Below are 17,243 nucleotides of genomic sequence, written 5' to 3'. Positions count from 1 at the left end.
ACTTCTACTTTATTGGACTAAAACGGATTGGGCTACAAAACTGCTTGCTCAAAAAAATTGAGGAACTCTAAATGAAAACTTTGAAATTTTTGTAAAATTTTCTCGAGTTATCAAATTTTTTTCAAAGTTTTTTTGAATTATCGAAAATAAAAAAAACAGGCCAGTTCTAAATATTCCCTCGGTATTTCGCTCTCGCGGAATTTGTTATTACCGCGAAGATATTTCTCCAATTCTTTACTTCTAGGGAGAACAATAATTAGGGAATATGAACTTCGAATATTCGAAGTCAGTTGTTTTAAAAAATGACAGTTGCGCATTTGTATTTTGGTTTAGGAAACTAAACAGTTTAACAATTGTTTAAAATTGAGAAATAAAATATAAACAATGAACAGTATTGCATTTCATGTGGTATTGTATGAATCGAGTAATGAATTGGTGTCACAGCAACATCAACAGTGGAGCGTAAGAAGACTGCGCGATAGCGCAAATCTGCTGCAGTTGCCTTCTTCCTTTCAGCAATGCCATTTTCTGGCGGCAATGTGGAGTTCAACTGCTTTTTCGTTATATGCCAAATCTCTTTAAGCCTTCTTAAAAAATACTTGCCCAATTTCTGGATGGCCGCATCATTCATAATACCTACTTTTCTCTCTTAAACGGATATTGTTCAGAATAACAGGAAAGGGAGAGGTGAAAAAACTCACAAGGAATTTTTTGTTTAAAATTGGGCTGAGGAAGAATTGAATTGACGAGAGGTGAAATAAATTGCCACTGTTTTTATTATTTTAAACGTCTGTTTTCAACAATTTGCTTTTACCTCCTTATTAATGTTATTATGACGTTGATAAGTAACTAAATATATAATATTATTCATTGTTGTTTTTGTGTGAGAAAAACAAATCCCGCGCAATGGTGAGTAGTTGAGCCAGTGCCAAACAAATTACAATTACATAGATATGTACTTAGTTATGTATGTACATATGTACATATATATGTACATATGTATGTACGTACATTTGCCAATATTGTTTAGAGTAAAACACATCACGCCACATTTTTCGCAAAAACAAATAAAAAAAGTAAGGAAGTCTCAGTTCGGGTGAAACCGAACAATATATACCCAGTTGTACACTTGAAATGCTGTTGTTGTTTGTTTTGTGTGCTTAATAGTGTTACAAGGCTGCGCAATAATACATATACATATGGTTCTATTCGGAACTAATTTTTCTTCTAGTTATGGCTCTCGAAACATAGAAAATTACTTAGTCACAAAAGGGGCGGTGCCACGCCCATTTTATAAAATTGAAGTTTTTCCTATTTATTGTTATAAATGCACTTGGGAAATGAAGTACCATTGTTATTGTTATAAAGCTCTTTTTTGCAAAGATATAGCTTATTTTATTCGTCTATGACCCTTTTAAAAATCTTTTATATAAAAGTGGGCGTGGTCCTTAACCAATTTCATTAATTTTCCTTCAAAGCTTTCCTTATAGTAAAGGCAACCTCTCTGCCGAATTTTGTTACGATAGGTTGAACGATTTTTAATTTATGATTAATAATATTTGTTAAATTGATTTTATCACAAGTGGGCAGTACCACGCCCATTTTAAACAATTTTTTATCAAGAGTCCCAATATCAGTCCACACGTCAAATTTCAACATTCTAGGTGTATTATTTACTAAATAATCAGGGTTTTTGTGTTTTCCAAAACGTTATATATATAAAAAGTGGGCGTGGTTATCATCCGATTTCGCTCATTTTCAATACCAATCTGTTCTGGGTCCAGGTAAGCTCGTGTACCAAATTTGGTGAAGATATCTCAATATTTACTCAAGTTATATTGTTAACGGACAGACGGACGGATATGGCTCAATCAAATTTTTTTTCGATACTGATGTTGTTGTTGTTGTAGCAATGTTTCGCCCCACCTAATAGCCGCTACCGATCACAAATTGTCATCAATATCCTCTAACGGGAGTCCAAGGAGACTTGCTGTTTCGACAGGGGTGGACCATAATGAAAGGGGTGTTAGAGGCGTTGGTTCCACATTACAATTAAAGAGATGGTTGGTGTCATGTGGGGATACATTGCAAGCGGGGCATACATTTTGTATGTCGGGGTTGATTCTGGATATGTAAGAGTTTAACCTGTTACAGTATCCAGAACGAAGTTGAGCCAGAGTGACTCGCGTTTCCCTGGGGAGTAGGCGTTCCTCTTCCGCAAGGTTTGGGTACTGTTCCCCGAGTACTGAATTCACCGGGCAATTCCCGGCATAAAGGTCCGACGCCTGTTTGTGGAGTTCACCAAGGACCTGCTTGTGTTTTTTTGCTTCATACGGCTGAGTTCTCAGGTGCCGTATTTCCTCAAAATGCTTACGGAGATGACTCCTTAATTCGCTAGGCGGTGCTGGCTCATCAATCAGGTGTCTGTTGGGATGCCCAGGTTTCTGGGTTTTCAACAGGAACTGTTTGGTTTGCATCTCATTTCTCTCCCTGATGGGGAGTATTCTCGCTTCATTATGTAGATGGTGTTCTGGGGACATAAGAAGATAGCCCGTGGCGGTTCTGAGCCCAGTATTTTGGCAGGCCTGCAGCTTCTTCCAGCGGCTAGTTTTTAGGCTTGGCGACCATATAGCGACGCGTAGCACGCAAACGGCTGGCCAATTGCTTTGTATGTGGTAATGAGCGTTTCTTTGTCTTTTCCCCAAGTACTGCCAGCAAGGGATTTGAGGATTTTATTACGGCTCTGGATTTTCGGAACAATTGCGGCTGCGTGCTCACCAAAATGTAGATCCTGATCAAACGTCACACCCAAGATTTTGGGGTGTAGGACAGTCAGTAGCGTAGTGCCATCGTCGTGGATGTTCAAAATGGTCGACATTTGGGACGTCCAGGTTGTAAATAGTGTCGCGGATGATTTAGTCGGTGATAATGCCAGGCTTCGCGAGGCGAAAAAACTGGAGAGATCAGGGAGGTAGCCGTTTATTTTGTTACAAAGCTCATCGATCTTTGGGCCCGGGCCTGTGGCCATTATTTTGCAGTCATCGGCGTAAGAAACGATACTGATGATTTTGATATATGGAAGTCCATATCTGTCTCGATTCCTTTATACCTGTACAACCAACCGTTATCCAATCAAAGTTATAATATACTCTGTGTATAAGTACAGCTGGGTATAATTTGTTTTTGTTGGAAAAAAATTCAAAACGAGTTTCTCTTTTTGTGCTAACCCACACAGTACGCATGTACCTACCAGTACCCAACACATTTTTTGAGGGGGGTGGTACAATGAATGATGGCGTCATGGTTCACGTAAATTGATGACGTACAATCTAATCTCGGACACATCCCGGACTAATCGCAATATTTGGACGAAACGGATTAAACTTATTTGAAGGTTTAATCTCTAATAAAGGAATGAATTGTTTTTAACACTAAAACGTTTTTTTTTAATCAGTCTAATGCGAATTAAAATATGCATTCCGAAATCTTGGCATTAAATAGAGCATGCATTCATGGCCTATTTGAACTATTTCTCATTGATAGGTACATATGTATCATCAGCCTATCAAAATTTGTAAATTAAAGCCGATTTGTGGGTGTGGCTCTGACGCTATTTATGTACGTACATAAGAATGTATGTATCATCATTTCATTTTAGTCGGCGCTTATCAGCTTTCATTAACTGCTCCTTTTTTTCATATAATTCTCAAACTAATCTAAGAGATGCGCCAATGAATAATAATCTTAGATCATGTTTTTCTTTGGGATCACGCGACTTTTTTTGTGATGCAGCTTTTTTTGATGTATGTACATATATATGTATGTGTTTATGTAAAACATTAGTGGCCGCATTTCTCAATATAAATACTTCGTAGTGTGAATCATTGGAGTAAAGACGGAAGCTTATGAAAATAATTTATAATTATATAATTTTTTTAATTTTATTTATGAAAAATAAAAATCAAATAAGATCATTATTTGCATATTTTTTTAGTCGTTAAAAATATTTATTTCGATATTTTTTTTGGAAACATTTGATTTTAGAAATACGCCTATTACCCCACGAAAAAGTAGATGTGGTTGATGTTGTAGCAGTGCTTCACCCCATCCGATAAGTGCGACCAATCACAAATTCTCACCAATATCCGATAAGGGGAGTCCGAGGAAACTTGCTACTTCAGCAGGGCTGGATCAAAGAGATAAGTGTATTAGAGGAGCTAGTTTCACAATGCAATTGAAAAGATGGTTGGTGTCATGTGGGAGCTCATTTTATTGGATATTTCGGGGTTGATTCTGGATAAGCAAGAGTTTTACCTATTACAGTATTCAGATTAAAGTTGTTGTTATTGTTGTAGCGATAAAGACACTCGCCGAAGGCCTTGGGGAGTGTTATCGAGTTGATGGTTCTTTGCCGGATGCAGATCCGTTACATTCCTGTACCAAGCCCGACCATCTCGGGAACGATTTGTTAGTGTCGCGCGTCTCTAGGGAAACGGTTACATCCCTCAACTGAGAGTTCCGGGTACTTGTTCTTAAGAACGAGGTTCACAGGGCAATCTCCGGCATAGTAGTCCGAAGACTTTTTGCGAATGTCTCTGAGGGTCTCTTGTTGTTGTTGTAGTGATAAGGATACTCCCCGAAGGTTTTGGGGAGTGTTATCGATTATAATGCTCCTTTGCCGGATATAGATCCGCTACGTTCCGGTAACAAGCACCATTAAGGTACGAGCCATCTCAGGAGCGAATTAATATGACCACATTGAACCTTCTAGGCAATTCCGGCCCCTTCCAATAGTTCCATGAGAAACTTGGGGTCGCCAGAGCCTCGTCTGCTAAATATGTGTATGATACATGCATATTTGTAACAGGAGTCGCCTCCCGTAGATGAGGTTGACAATTGGGTTGCGGAAGCTATGAATTGTGCTTGCATTCCTCTCATTCTCCTTTTCTTCATGCGGTTGAGTTCTTAGCCTACCAGAAACTTAAGAAGTCATCTCCTTAAGCACTATGAAAAAATCCGGGGCTTAATAATGTGGTATTTTTATCATTACTACTTTTATATTAGATCGCTTGACTGCCAATATCAGTTGAGTTTTAGTTGTGAAACTTGGATCATAGTTCAGAGCCCGGTGTCAACGCAACATAAAGTAATAAAAATTTTGCTAGGTGGGGTAGTAGTTTTTCTTCTTCGTGTAGCGGAGATATTTATCGGCATATTAACTGAGCGAACGAGTTGTTATTGTTGTAATCAGTGCAATTATGTACAGGATTCTTATTTGCCAAATCACTCTATATAAATAACACTTCCTTAAACCATCAAGGAATGTTTTTTGTGAATACAACAGCAATAACAATAGTATATTGAAGGACTACCAGAACATATCATTTAAAACTGCTACAGAATTTCTTCTGATGACGTCTGAACATGATATACACAGTGAGGCCACAGAGCTTAGCTACAATATAAAAAAAAGCATTTACTGAATTGCAACTAGCCGTAGTCAATTCCTAGATGCAGGTGATGAGATTCTAAAGCACTTTTACCTGCGGTTGATCCAAAGAAGCATAAGCAGACTATCACACTCATCCAATCCATCTTATACCCATCCTCCCCAGCGTGTTGGGGCGGGTATACCCGCGGAAGGTATGCCTCTCGTAAGTGGCGACTTAAATACCCAAATGATTTAAGGGGTTGTGTAGCGCAACCCTTCAACGGGCTTGCACCATAATTTATAGCTGCTGTTGTTGTTTGGTTTGTAGCAGTGCTGCATTCCACCCAATAGGTGTAACGTCTCCCTGGTGAGGTTGCTTTCTACTGCAAGTTTGGGGTATTTGACTTTAAGAACAGATTTCGCCCGGTAATTCAAGGGTCCGATGCGTTTTGTTTTTGCTCTTTTTCTTCATACGGCCCAGTTCTCAGGAGCCGTATTTCCTCATAACGCTTGTGGAGTTGACTTATTAAGTCCCTAGGAGGCGCGGCTTATTCAATCAGATGCTTGTTAGAATGCACGGGTTCCTGGGTATTCATCAGAATCTGTTTGTTCAGAGTTTCATCCCCATATGGGGAGTACTGTCGCCGTAGAAGTTCAAAGAGTGGTGTTTTGAAAGGCCTGTAGTTTCTTTGCTTCCCACGGCAGCCGGTTCTATGTACCGCAGAATCTCGGGATTTTTCCCGACGAATGGCTGTCATTTCAGTGTAACCCCATTTTAATTTACGGCTTCTCGAACCCAATTGCAAACCTCAACTACCCGTGGCAAATTTTGTTTTATTAGTAGCCGATACGCCATTTTCCTCATGCAACTAGGGGTGGGTAGGGACTACCTATAAAGTTTTATGTGGTCATATCAAATCGTTTCCGAGACGGTCCGATTTGTACCCTAAGGATGCTTGTTAATGGAACGTACTAGATCTGTATACGGCAAAGAACCATCAACATCGCTCACAGCACTGAACTCGATGTTTGTCCCAATCAATTTTATTTCAAGTTGCTCTGCTCAACGATACTAAAATATATGTACAAATTATAACTAAAAATATGTAACTTGGCAAAATATGCCTCCGAGGAGATATAAGAATCTAAAGAATATTTATGTTGGTTTTTCCGGTACTTGATCCTAGAACCTTCGGTGTGGTAGGCGAGAAAGCTACCTCCAGTAGTGATAAGTAAGTAGTAGGGGTGCCTGTCGTAAGAGGCGACTAAAATTCCAGACTCAAGGGTTTGTGTAGCGCAACCTTTTCAGGTTGCCAGCGTAATATATAGCTTCTCCAAACCCAATTGTCAACCTCACCTTCGAGCAGCGAATCCCGTTTCACTAACAAACGAGGCTCTGGCGTCCCCAAGCTCCTCAAGGAACTTGGGGGTGGGGAATGAGGGATGGCCTGAATGTGTAATGTGGCCATATAAATAGAGATGGGATTCTACCGGGTATTTACCATTTTTCAGGGTAAATACCGGGAAAATACCCAGAATATTCCTTTTATCTACCTTTTTTTGGGTATTTTTAAAAGCATTTGAATCGAGGTTCGTTGGTATTGTATGTCAGAAATTCAATGTATACGTCATTGAAAATACATATTTGTTTTGATTTTCCAAAAGTGAATGTTGATAAAATTTAACAAATCTACATATATTTGCGCAAACAAAACAATTAATGATGACGATGACAAGCAACCTTTATTATCTTACTTTGAGGAAAGGTTTGAAATGTCGGTAAAGCTCACAAAGCTCGGTAAAGCTAGCCAAATGCTACTAATTTCCGTGATCCGAATAGTCCGAAAGGCACGAACTAAGTTCATCTGATTATCTTACTGCAATGAAATTTATATATGATATGAGTAGTAACTTTATCGTAAATTCTAAGGTGGACCTAGCAAACTATAAGTATTTATTTATTTATTTATTTATTATAGAAAGTGCTTTTGGGCTGCAGATTTTGTTTGGGACAGCATTGCACAAATTTCTCCTTCCACGTGGTGGAAGTCCTTTATTGACTGCTCCATGCACTTCAGCTCCAACTGAACGCTCATTCATCTGTCAAAGTTTTATTCACTCCAAAAGAAGAAACAGATTAACAACAGATAATGCGGCAAAAGCGTGTTTCATATCACACAATTGGAACCTTTTCAACAGATGTGTACGACAAAATTATACTTCTGGCAAAGTTGATGCCGGCGAGGATGAAAGCGCAAACTCATTCGATGAAGTACCACCTTCTTCCACCGGTTTTCCACAGTCTAAACCCCGTACTTCTTTTCGGGATTATGAAACTTTCAGCGATAGTGACTAAATACTATTTTGAGTAATGTAATATGATATTTAAAAAATGAATACATATTTTAGTATAATGTAAACTTTGATGTGTTAAAATTTGAGTATTTGGGCTGCTTTATAAATATTTGTATTCCAATTTTACAAATTGGTTGTAAGGCGAATTGATTCTCTGTATTTGTTTGCCATATTTCCTAAAACATAATTTATACCCTAATTTTGGGTAAATATTTGGGTATTTACCCATTTTTATCATATATACCCAATTTACCGGGTATTTACATTTGGGTATGTACCCATTTCCCATCTCTACATATAAATCGTTCCCGAGATGGTCGGGCTAGCACCTTAATGGAGCTGTGTTACCGGAGCGTATCGGATCTGTATCCGACAAAAGACCATCACATCGACCACTCCCCAAAGCCTTCGGGGAGTAACCTTATCGCTACAACAACAACATAAGTAAGTAGTCCCCTATCTATCCGGATATGTATATCTAAGCAATGTTTCGATTAGGGGGCCAACTTAAAAATGACAACATGATTTTCAATGTCGCAAAAGTTCCCGATATCAACACATCATGCACTAACAATTTTTAGATTGTGTGCAGTATACAAAATATACTACTCAACTTTAATTATCAACAACAAATGTGCTGATTCCATGAAAAAGTAAACAAACTATTCTAAAGTTAGCACAATGTGAAATTTCTGTTTTATCAGCGCTAGGTATTTGAACTATGATGACGATGGTTTATGGAATGGAATGTGACGCAACTGATAAAATTTATGTGACTTTTTTTTTCAGTTTAGAGGAAAAATTAGTTATTTATGATGCCATGCTTCCTATCAAGACATAAGTAAACAAAAAATTGCATATCTTTAACTCGCACTTTCTCTACAAAAGACTGCATATTTTCATTAATAAAAATTATTAAAGGAATAAGATTAAGTAATCTGAAATATATTTTATATAATTTTGTCTTTAAAACTTCGTTTTATTAATATTAATGAGCACGTTTTTAGCTGCATTACAGATATTATTTCGTGTCATAGGCAGGCAGTTAGTATATTTATAACATTGACAGAAATGCAACTTATCATGCATGCGAGCTTTTGTAATGCGGTAGCGAAAACCACAACAGTTGCCATAGTGCATCAATTCTTATGCAAACTACCGATGGAATTTACTTGTACTCTGCCTCATCCACAAAAAGAGCGATCCCATCAACCAATGTGCCTCCAGTACTACTGAGTCCACTATCGATCAGTCTTCGTTAGACGATATTGATAACAAATATAAAAAAACAACAAATTGCTTCTTTGGAATTGGAAAGTACATCTCGAAAAAATACGCACCCACACGCAGTTTCATACAAGGCAAATAATCGTCGAGCGATTTATAAAACTTATGCTGGTGATGTATAACTTGAGCGACGTGAGGTGCTAATATTGAAGCGTAGTGAAATCATATACGGAAAATAGCACCAGCTGCGACTATTTTAGGAACTTATTTGCACACAGAGTATATTAACTTTGCTTGGATAACGGTTGGTTGTACAGGTATAAAGGAATCGAGATAGATATAGACTTCCATATATCAAAATCAACAGTATCGAAAAAAACTTGATTGAGCCATGTTCGTCCGTCCGTCCGTCTGTCTGTTAACACGATAACTTGAGTAAATATTGAGATATCTTCACCAAATTTAGTACACGAGCTTATCTGTGCCCAGAATAGATTGATATTGAAAATGAGCGAAATCGGATGATAACAACGCCCACTTTTTATATACATTTTGGAAAACATTTTGGAAAACACAAAAAACCTGATTATTTAGTAAATAATACACCTACAATGTTGAAATTTGACGTGTGGACTGATATTGAGACTCTTGATAAAAATTGGAAAAAAAAATTTAAAATGGGCGTGGCACCGCCCACTTGTGATAACATCAATTTAACTATTATTAATCATAAATCAAAAATCGTTAAACCTATCGTAACAAAACGGCAAAGGAATGCTTTGAATAAAAATTAACGAAATCGGTTAAGGACCACGCCCAATTTTATATAAAAGATTTTTAAAAGGGTCGTGGACGAATAAAATAAACTATATATTTGCAAAAAAGAGCTTTAGCTTTATCTCAATGGTATTTCATTTCCCAAGTGAATTTATAACAATAAATAGGGGAAATTTTAAATTTTAAAAAATATACGTGGCACCTCTCCCTTTTATGACTAAGCAATTTTCTATGTTTCGGGAGCCATAACTCCAAGAAAAATTAACATATCTAATGAAATTGTGTACACATATTTTCCTTATAGCAGAAAATATTTCTAGAGAAAATGGACGAGATCGGTTAAAGACCACGGCAACTTAGATATAAAACAAGTTTAAAAAGAGTCGTAGACTATAACTTAGCAAAAAATAGTTTTGAATCAATGATATTTCACTTATCAAGTTTTATTGTAAGAGGAAATGAGGACACATTTTTTTTAAATGGGCGGTGCCACGTGTTATGTAGAAAAGTAATTTATCTGAAATGAAATGTACAATTGAAGCTCACGCTGAGTATATAATGTTCTGTTAAACCCAAACTTAGACACCTTTACTTGTTTTCGGATGTTTTTGGTAAAGTCCACAGCAATCTGTGTATTTCCACCATGTTCGGGTAAATTGAGCATGTAGAAAGAAGCTCGTGCGAGTTATTCCATCTGCTGGCGAAACCTTCATCACGAAGGCTTCATGGTTAGTACACTCGAAGGAGAAACACAAATTTTTATAATAATGAGAATCACATAATGTTGAGTGGCAAGGGAAAAGAAAACTTTTAAAAGAACGCCCTATAGCAAACTTTAAATTCCTTTTTTATTTCATATGCATACATATATAGTACTTCAACCAAATTCAACTAGGCAATATAATATCGTTTTGAAAAATATGCACAAACAAAAAGTTGAAGGCCGAAGCTGCTTGCCGCCAACGTGTCATTTAGTTGGCTCAGCTGATGTGGTGTTCACTAAATCTCCGATATCTTATTGCTCATTATGTATTTTGTTTTGTTTATATCATGAGTAATACAAAAGTAACAAAACTGGAGCCGTACATACATATGTATTAACATGTTATCATACGATATGGAAAGTATGCATATGAAAAGCTAAAGATATTTTTGGTTTGATACCAAAATGTGTTTACGTAAATGTATAAGTTTTTGGAATTCAGCTCATTAATACTCAAACTAACGTTTCACTAATTATGCAAAGCGAAACACGAGCTTCATTGGTTTCTTGTATGTCAGCTATGTATGCACTCAAGTGAATATAATGCAAAAACCAATGAGGTGTAAATTTCGATCTATTTCAACGTTTGCTGATCCCTTAAATGAATGTGCTAGTTAATTGTTTTTTTATGTAATTTTTCAATATGTTTGTATGTATACAATGTATCCACTTACCCGCTATGGTGAAACGATCCATATAATTTATTAAATTGACAAAACATAGCACCGCCACCGTAAACCATTGGGTTTTTGTAATGCCGGTGGAGGGCCTTTGTGTACCAACGCTATCCGTATCTGATGATGGTGGCATTAATTGCTGCGATGAACAGGTGGCGGGTAGGCTAGCTTCCACAGTATGACTATCGGCCTCAACATCACCACTGGATCCTGTCAATGCGGGATTATCCATTCTTGTGGTTATTGGCAAATAACGAGTCGATGACGAGTGTGAAGACATTCACGTGGAATTCTGCTTTTTATTTGTTGTATTTAATCCTGCAGAAATTCCAAAACACAGCCCCAATATCCAAGCCGCACACCCACGCACAACGCAGCAATTATTATTTAATTATTTATTTTAAAAGTTAAAACCACAAAATTAATGAGCTTTATTAAATATTTACTTCAGTTGTTTTTATTAATTTTGCTTCAAGATTTCGCGTTCTTTTGACGTTTATCTTCACTATTTTTTAGCGAAATTCTTATTTGCCTTTTTTGCACTGGCGTTGATTCTTACAAATATATATTTTTTACTTCTACAGCAAAATCCTTTTTACTTCAATATTTAGCTGCTTCACACACTTTTACAATAAAATCTCCGTTTGTTATATTTTCAAACTTCAAATATATTCGATAAATTTATGCTAAATTAAAGGAATCACGCAAATCAAATCTGCGCTTTTCTGATTATTTTAGCTTATCAAAATTTGCCAACTTTACGCAAGAAATGTGTGAAACAAACTGGCCGTTGGAATTCAGCTGAGTGTGGTAAAGCGTAAAATGGTGGGATTGATGTGGTAGATATGAGAAGGTCAAAGTATTTTGACACATATCAAATGGCAGTGTTCACTGATATGTTATAGAATGACCGATAACTAAACTAAAAATATGTGTTGCTTTTTTACAGAAAAACGTTTACATATTTTTTTATTTTCTTTTTGATCGGCTGTACAATTATTTTGAACAAGTGTTTTTTATTTAAAGTTATTAGCATCATCAGAAGAATGAATTACTTTCGAATATTTGCCAGTTTCGTGCAGTTTACGCTAATCTACAATACATCATTAATAGATAAGTACCTGGGCGACCGAGCTTTGCTCGGCAATCTTCTAGTATGCCGCATAACATACTTTGTTCTACATGCCATCATTAATCAAACTCTACTTAAGTAGAAAAAAATTTTTTATATGTAAATATACATATTATATATTTTTACTTACCAATATTTGATTTCCTTAAAAATAGATTTCAAAAACATATCAAACACTAACCGCAAAATAAACTGGAATGAAAAATTTTTGAAATGGGTGATGCCAGCCTATAGTATAAGGGATTGTTATGACAATTAGTGAAATTGAGTACTAAGTTATTTAGGTGGAGTACCTTCATGCGCCGAATTATTAATTTCAAACATTTTTTTAGCTATACACTATGAAAGTCTCACAATTTTATTACATTCCAAAACTTGTAAATTTCACGAATGACAACTATCAGTTATGACAACTATCAGTTAGTTTAATTAAATGTCAACTTACTTCCCTAAGCGCCATCTGTTGGTAAGTAGTTAAATGGTTAGATGTCGTTTTCAAATCGAACTTATGCGCCTAGTGTTCAACGGTAGTAAATTACCATGGTGATATATCTTTTTTCTATGGTGAGAAATCTTTCTAATAGGAATCTGTGAGAAATTGCAGTTATTCATTTCATATTTGCGAAAAATATGCATTTAAATATATTTTGCTAGAATTTGCCACGGTGCCTTCATATTGCATTTCAATTTTATTAGCGTGAGTGAAATTAAGAAAATTAAGTCGAATCATGTGTAAGATTTTTTTACGAAGATTTTTAACTTTAATGTTCTTTAAAGCTTTAATAGAATATGAGTAAGTAGAGTACTATTTCGTCTAACTAACCCAACCCTAAATGGCAACCCTGCTCAAAAATGCGCCTATTGTAATGCGGAGTGAAATACCTTTCGTTTGATACCCATATCGGCATATCTCATACAATTTTTTTATAATTTCGAGTAGGTGGCAATCCTAAATGGCAACCCTACTCAAAAATGTCTCTATTGTAATCCCGAGTGAATTACCTCTCGTTTGATACCCATATCGGCATATCTCAAGCAATTGTTTTTTAATTTCGAATAGGTGGCAACCCTAAATGCCGACCCTACTCAAAACTTTCCCTATTGTAATGCGGAGTGAAATACCTTTCGTGTGATACCCATATCGGCATATCTCATGCAATTTTTTTTTATTTCGAATAGGTGGCAACCCTACTCGAAAATGTCTCTATTGTAATGCGGAGTGAAATACCTTTCTTTTGATACCAATATCGGCATATATAATGCAATTTTTTTTTTATTTCGTATCGGTGGTAACCTTGTGAAACATTCTAAGTGACAAAACCTAGGTAGAAGTCTCTGTGCCAAATTTCATTTAAATCGGTTGAGCCGTTCCCGAGATCGTTCGGCTATACAAGCATACAAATATACAAGAATTGTTCGTTTAAATTTATAAGATTTATGCGTTTACATTTATCCCATCCCCACGAAAAAGATTATTAGCTGTCAAATACATATGCACTTAAACTTTATACGGACTTCTAAGTGCATAACTCTATCAACACTTATGAAATTGGTGCGCACAAAATTATTACTGCTAAATTTCAGTATGCATTAAACTCAGTTGCAACTGAAATGTGTCTCTCGTCTTTATCTCTGCACTATTATCCACTCCTATGACCGTAAAGTTTGTGTGTCCACTATTCATCGCAACCGATTCCGCAATAGGTCATACACTATGACCAACTGAGGTCCGTGTATCTGCTATTCAGTACAAACCGTTTTGTAGCGAAATATTTACCTCTCCCGCCACTAGATTAGTCTCCTAAACAGTATGTAAATGATGCTAAGCGCTTTTTACCCGCAAACGTAGATGTATATGAATGTAAAATAAACACGGCTATAATTACCGATTATCAAAGGGAAAAATTCATATGAAAAAATTTGTGGGGAGTGTTGTCGATGTAGTTCCCGTGCGTTATGGTAACTATTACCATTTAGGTACTTGCTCTACCGATCTGATACAACCACGACGAGCCTTCCAGGTTATTCCACCCCCATCCCTGGTTCCATGAGGAACTTGGGGTCGTCATTGCCTCGCCTGCTGTATGCTATATTATTCACTCATATTTGTTGTTGTTGTAGCGATAAGGTTGCTCCCCGAAGGCTTTGGGGAGTGTTACATGAGTGAAAAGCCCGAATTTCCACAGTCGCTACACACCTTAAGCATGTCAAGATACTCATTCATTCGTATAACATGGCCTTGCCAACGCAGCAAGGTTGTGCTTTGCTTGATTTCTATGTTGATATTGCTGTTTATGTTAATGCTGGTTCCATATAAAGGAAGTTCTTTAAGTCCCATCATTCCATTCATGTCTCTTTAATAAACCTTCGATTTTGATCGTCTCACTTGAAAAAAATATAGCCTCATGTCATAAAAATAACTATCTTCTAATCTGTGAAGCTGAGCACTGAAAAACATTCAACTCAGTTGACCCATTTTCTCTATTTGGTGCGATCCTTCCCTATAGTATAAGAATAAAAACAACTTAAAAACAAAATTAATGCATACAATATGAAATGTTTCTATCAATAAGCTTATAAGTATGTACCCATGAAACTATACAATTAAGTTTCCTCTGGTTCCATTTTAATTGTTATCAATGCATCAAATAATACGCGCATTGCTTTTGCCTGCTTTGCTTCACTCATTTCTGATAAAAAAGCAGTGACAGTTTGTCCAAAAGATTGTATGGCAGTGCTTTGTCTTGGAACTCCAGTTGTAGCAAGAGATGGATAGGCTTTCGATGATTCTCCTTCCTTTACCATTTGCCTTGGGATCAGTACATCATCTATAGGTGACGTAATTTCCGCTGTACGTGAATTTAGGTCTTCACTAGGTGAATTTATTTCTTCCTTAAGAGCCATACCATTTATAGTACTGACTTCATAAAATTGATTACATGTATCACTAAAATAAGAATCTTCTGCAGATATCTCTTTATCACCTTCTAGTTGTTTAGTAAGAAATTTAAAATCGTTGCCGCTGAAGGTGGTACGTGGACTAAAATATATGTAGACACATAATAAAAATATGCAGCTCATTTATATTTGTAAGCGTACTCACTTCCTCTGCTTCACATATTTCCTCAAAAAGGACATGGCCTTAAAATATGGCCATTCCACAGCATCTTCAGATTTGCCTTCCGACTCCAAATGCTTCAGCTCTCTTGAATAACGTTCACGTAAAGATTTAAATCGTCTGGAGCAATCTGCGGCTGTAATTAATTATTAGATTCATTTAGTTACTTTATGTACGAAAACAGCAAACATACGCACCTGTAGAGCCCAGGCTATAGGCAATTTGCTGCCATGCGATTTGCTTTTCTTGTAAACCACTATTACCGAAGCCTTGCTTATTGTACAGAACTTTATGTATACGCACCTTTTCTATTAGTTTTTCGTTGAATTGTTGCCTGTGATATACAAAAGATTTGGGTATTATATATGTATGTATGTATATTATTTTAATCTTAACGAATTTATAAATATTTTATTTGAATGTTTCAGCTAAAGATAATGCCAAATGTTTTGCTATGTTGCCACATAAAAACCGGAAAAGGCCATTGGTTCTTGTTGATGTTACCGGAGCAGTATGTAGTTCTTACTACTTTCGTTATACTTCCGGATGTTGTAGGTTGGACCGCAGCACCATTTTGATGCAGTTTTCGAAAAAATGTTTAAGGACACTTTGTATGCATTATAAATGGGCTTATCTGACGATGATTTAAACGGGTGAGGGAAACACTTTCTTACATTATCGATGTCGCGTCACGGAAAGTCGCTATGTCCTTATTTGCATTTGACATTTTAACACGGAACTCGTATCACGTAAAATATATAGGAATACAAATAGTTATTAACAACATTCAATAAAAATGCAAAGTTTATGCAAAATTGCATAGAAAACAAACGAACTGTCACAACATTCCAACTGGAACTATTCCAATATTAGGGATGTCAGTTAACAAAAAAACTTCGATGTAGTAAAACAACATCGATCGCGAAGCATATATCGAAAGTATCAATATTAACATTTCTTTCATTTTTCTTTTTACTTTGAAGTAATTAGAAGATAAAGGCTCAAATGTATTCACTTAAATTTCGCTGCCCCCACGTCGACTTAATTCATTCGCTATTGTTCGGCAGCAGTAATAAATAACATCATTTGGACTGTTTTCAGTCTCCTCGGTTAAAGGGCAAACTTGCCATATCCATATAAACAGCTGATTCAACCTCATGGAAATTAATGCTATTGGTCAATAGCAAAGAGGATAAATATGATAAAAGACGTCACTCATTACTTTGCATATTGTTTTTGGTCAGGGTAATCGCAGGTTTTTCTTGGGGCGAGATGTGCATAAATGGCTTTATACCTTTTCATAGGTTTTTGTGTTTATTTTTACGACTGTGTTTAATTAATTCTCTTTCAAAAATCCACATTTGCGTAAAGGGCTAAATAAACTTCCTTGACGCTAACGCCATAGTCGTAACCATACCCAAATCCATAACCATCTCCAATGTGATCAATTAATGGTGCCTTAACTTAAAAATCGTGAAAATTTCATAAAAATGAAGAAAACGCAAAAAATTACAAACAAATTTCACAAAAAATAAATCTCTAAGTCATAACGTATCCAAAACAATGCATAAAATCTACAAAAAGTTATTAAATTCACCAACTCAAATATTTTTAGGTTATGGATATGGCAAGAAACCAAAAACCAATTGGTTGGCTACGGTATGGTTATGGCGTTAGCGTTATGGTATGGCGCCATTAATCGATTACATTGATTTCCATAAGGTACGTTGGATCAGCTGTTTTATCTGGCTATGGTTTTATGG

The 17,243-nt window shown here is 36.3% G+C and overlaps 2 protein-coding genes across 6 annotated transcripts in view; both read right to left on the bottom strand.

Moving 5' to 3' along the window:
- Positions 1–12,024, bottom strand: part of spin (Protein spinster) — a 133,167-nt gene extending 121,143 nt beyond the window's left edge. For all 3 annotated transcript variants that reach the window (XM_067776477.1, XM_067776479.1, XM_067776478.1), the window contains exon 1: positions 11,228–12,024. In XM_067776477.1, coding sequence (XP_067632578.1) covers positions 11,228–11,510 — 283 coding nt within the window. In that variant the 5' untranslated portion in view covers positions 11,511–12,024. The remainder of the gene's footprint in view (positions 1–11,227) is intronic.
- A 280-nt stretch (positions 12,025–12,304) lies between these two features.
- Positions 12,305–16,324, bottom strand: LOC137247167 (uncharacterized). Of its 3 annotated transcripts, none has more exons than XM_067778252.1 (5): positions 16,155–16,324; positions 15,678–15,814; positions 15,466–15,616; positions 14,951–15,402; positions 12,305–14,886 (listed from the first exon to the last, which is right to left on the bottom strand). In XM_067778252.1, exons 1-4 carry the CDS (start codon positions 16,205–16,207, stop codon positions 14,967–14,969), a joined length of 777 nt encoding a protein of 258 aa, XP_067634353.1. In that variant the 5' UTR covers positions 16,208–16,324; the 3' UTR covers positions 12,305–14,886; positions 14,951–14,966. The 3 variants fall into 3 exon arrangements, with proteins under 3 accessions (XP_067634353.1, XP_067634355.1, XP_067634352.1); XM_067778254.1 differs by having other exon boundaries at positions 12,305–14,863; XM_067778251.1 differs by having other exon boundaries at positions 12,305–15,402.
- Between the last annotated feature and the right edge of the window lie 919 nt (positions 16,325–17,243).

The sequence above is a fragment of the Eurosta solidaginis genome, chromosome 3 (genome assembly GCF_040869045.1).
Source record: "Eurosta solidaginis isolate ZX-2024a chromosome 3, ASM4086904v1, whole genome shotgun sequence".
NCBI classification, from domain to species: Eukaryota; Metazoa; Arthropoda; class Insecta; order Diptera; family Tephritidae; genus Eurosta; species Eurosta solidaginis.
Note: the sequence above shows the minus strand (reverse complement) of the source record. Positions and strands in the feature narration are given on the sequence as shown.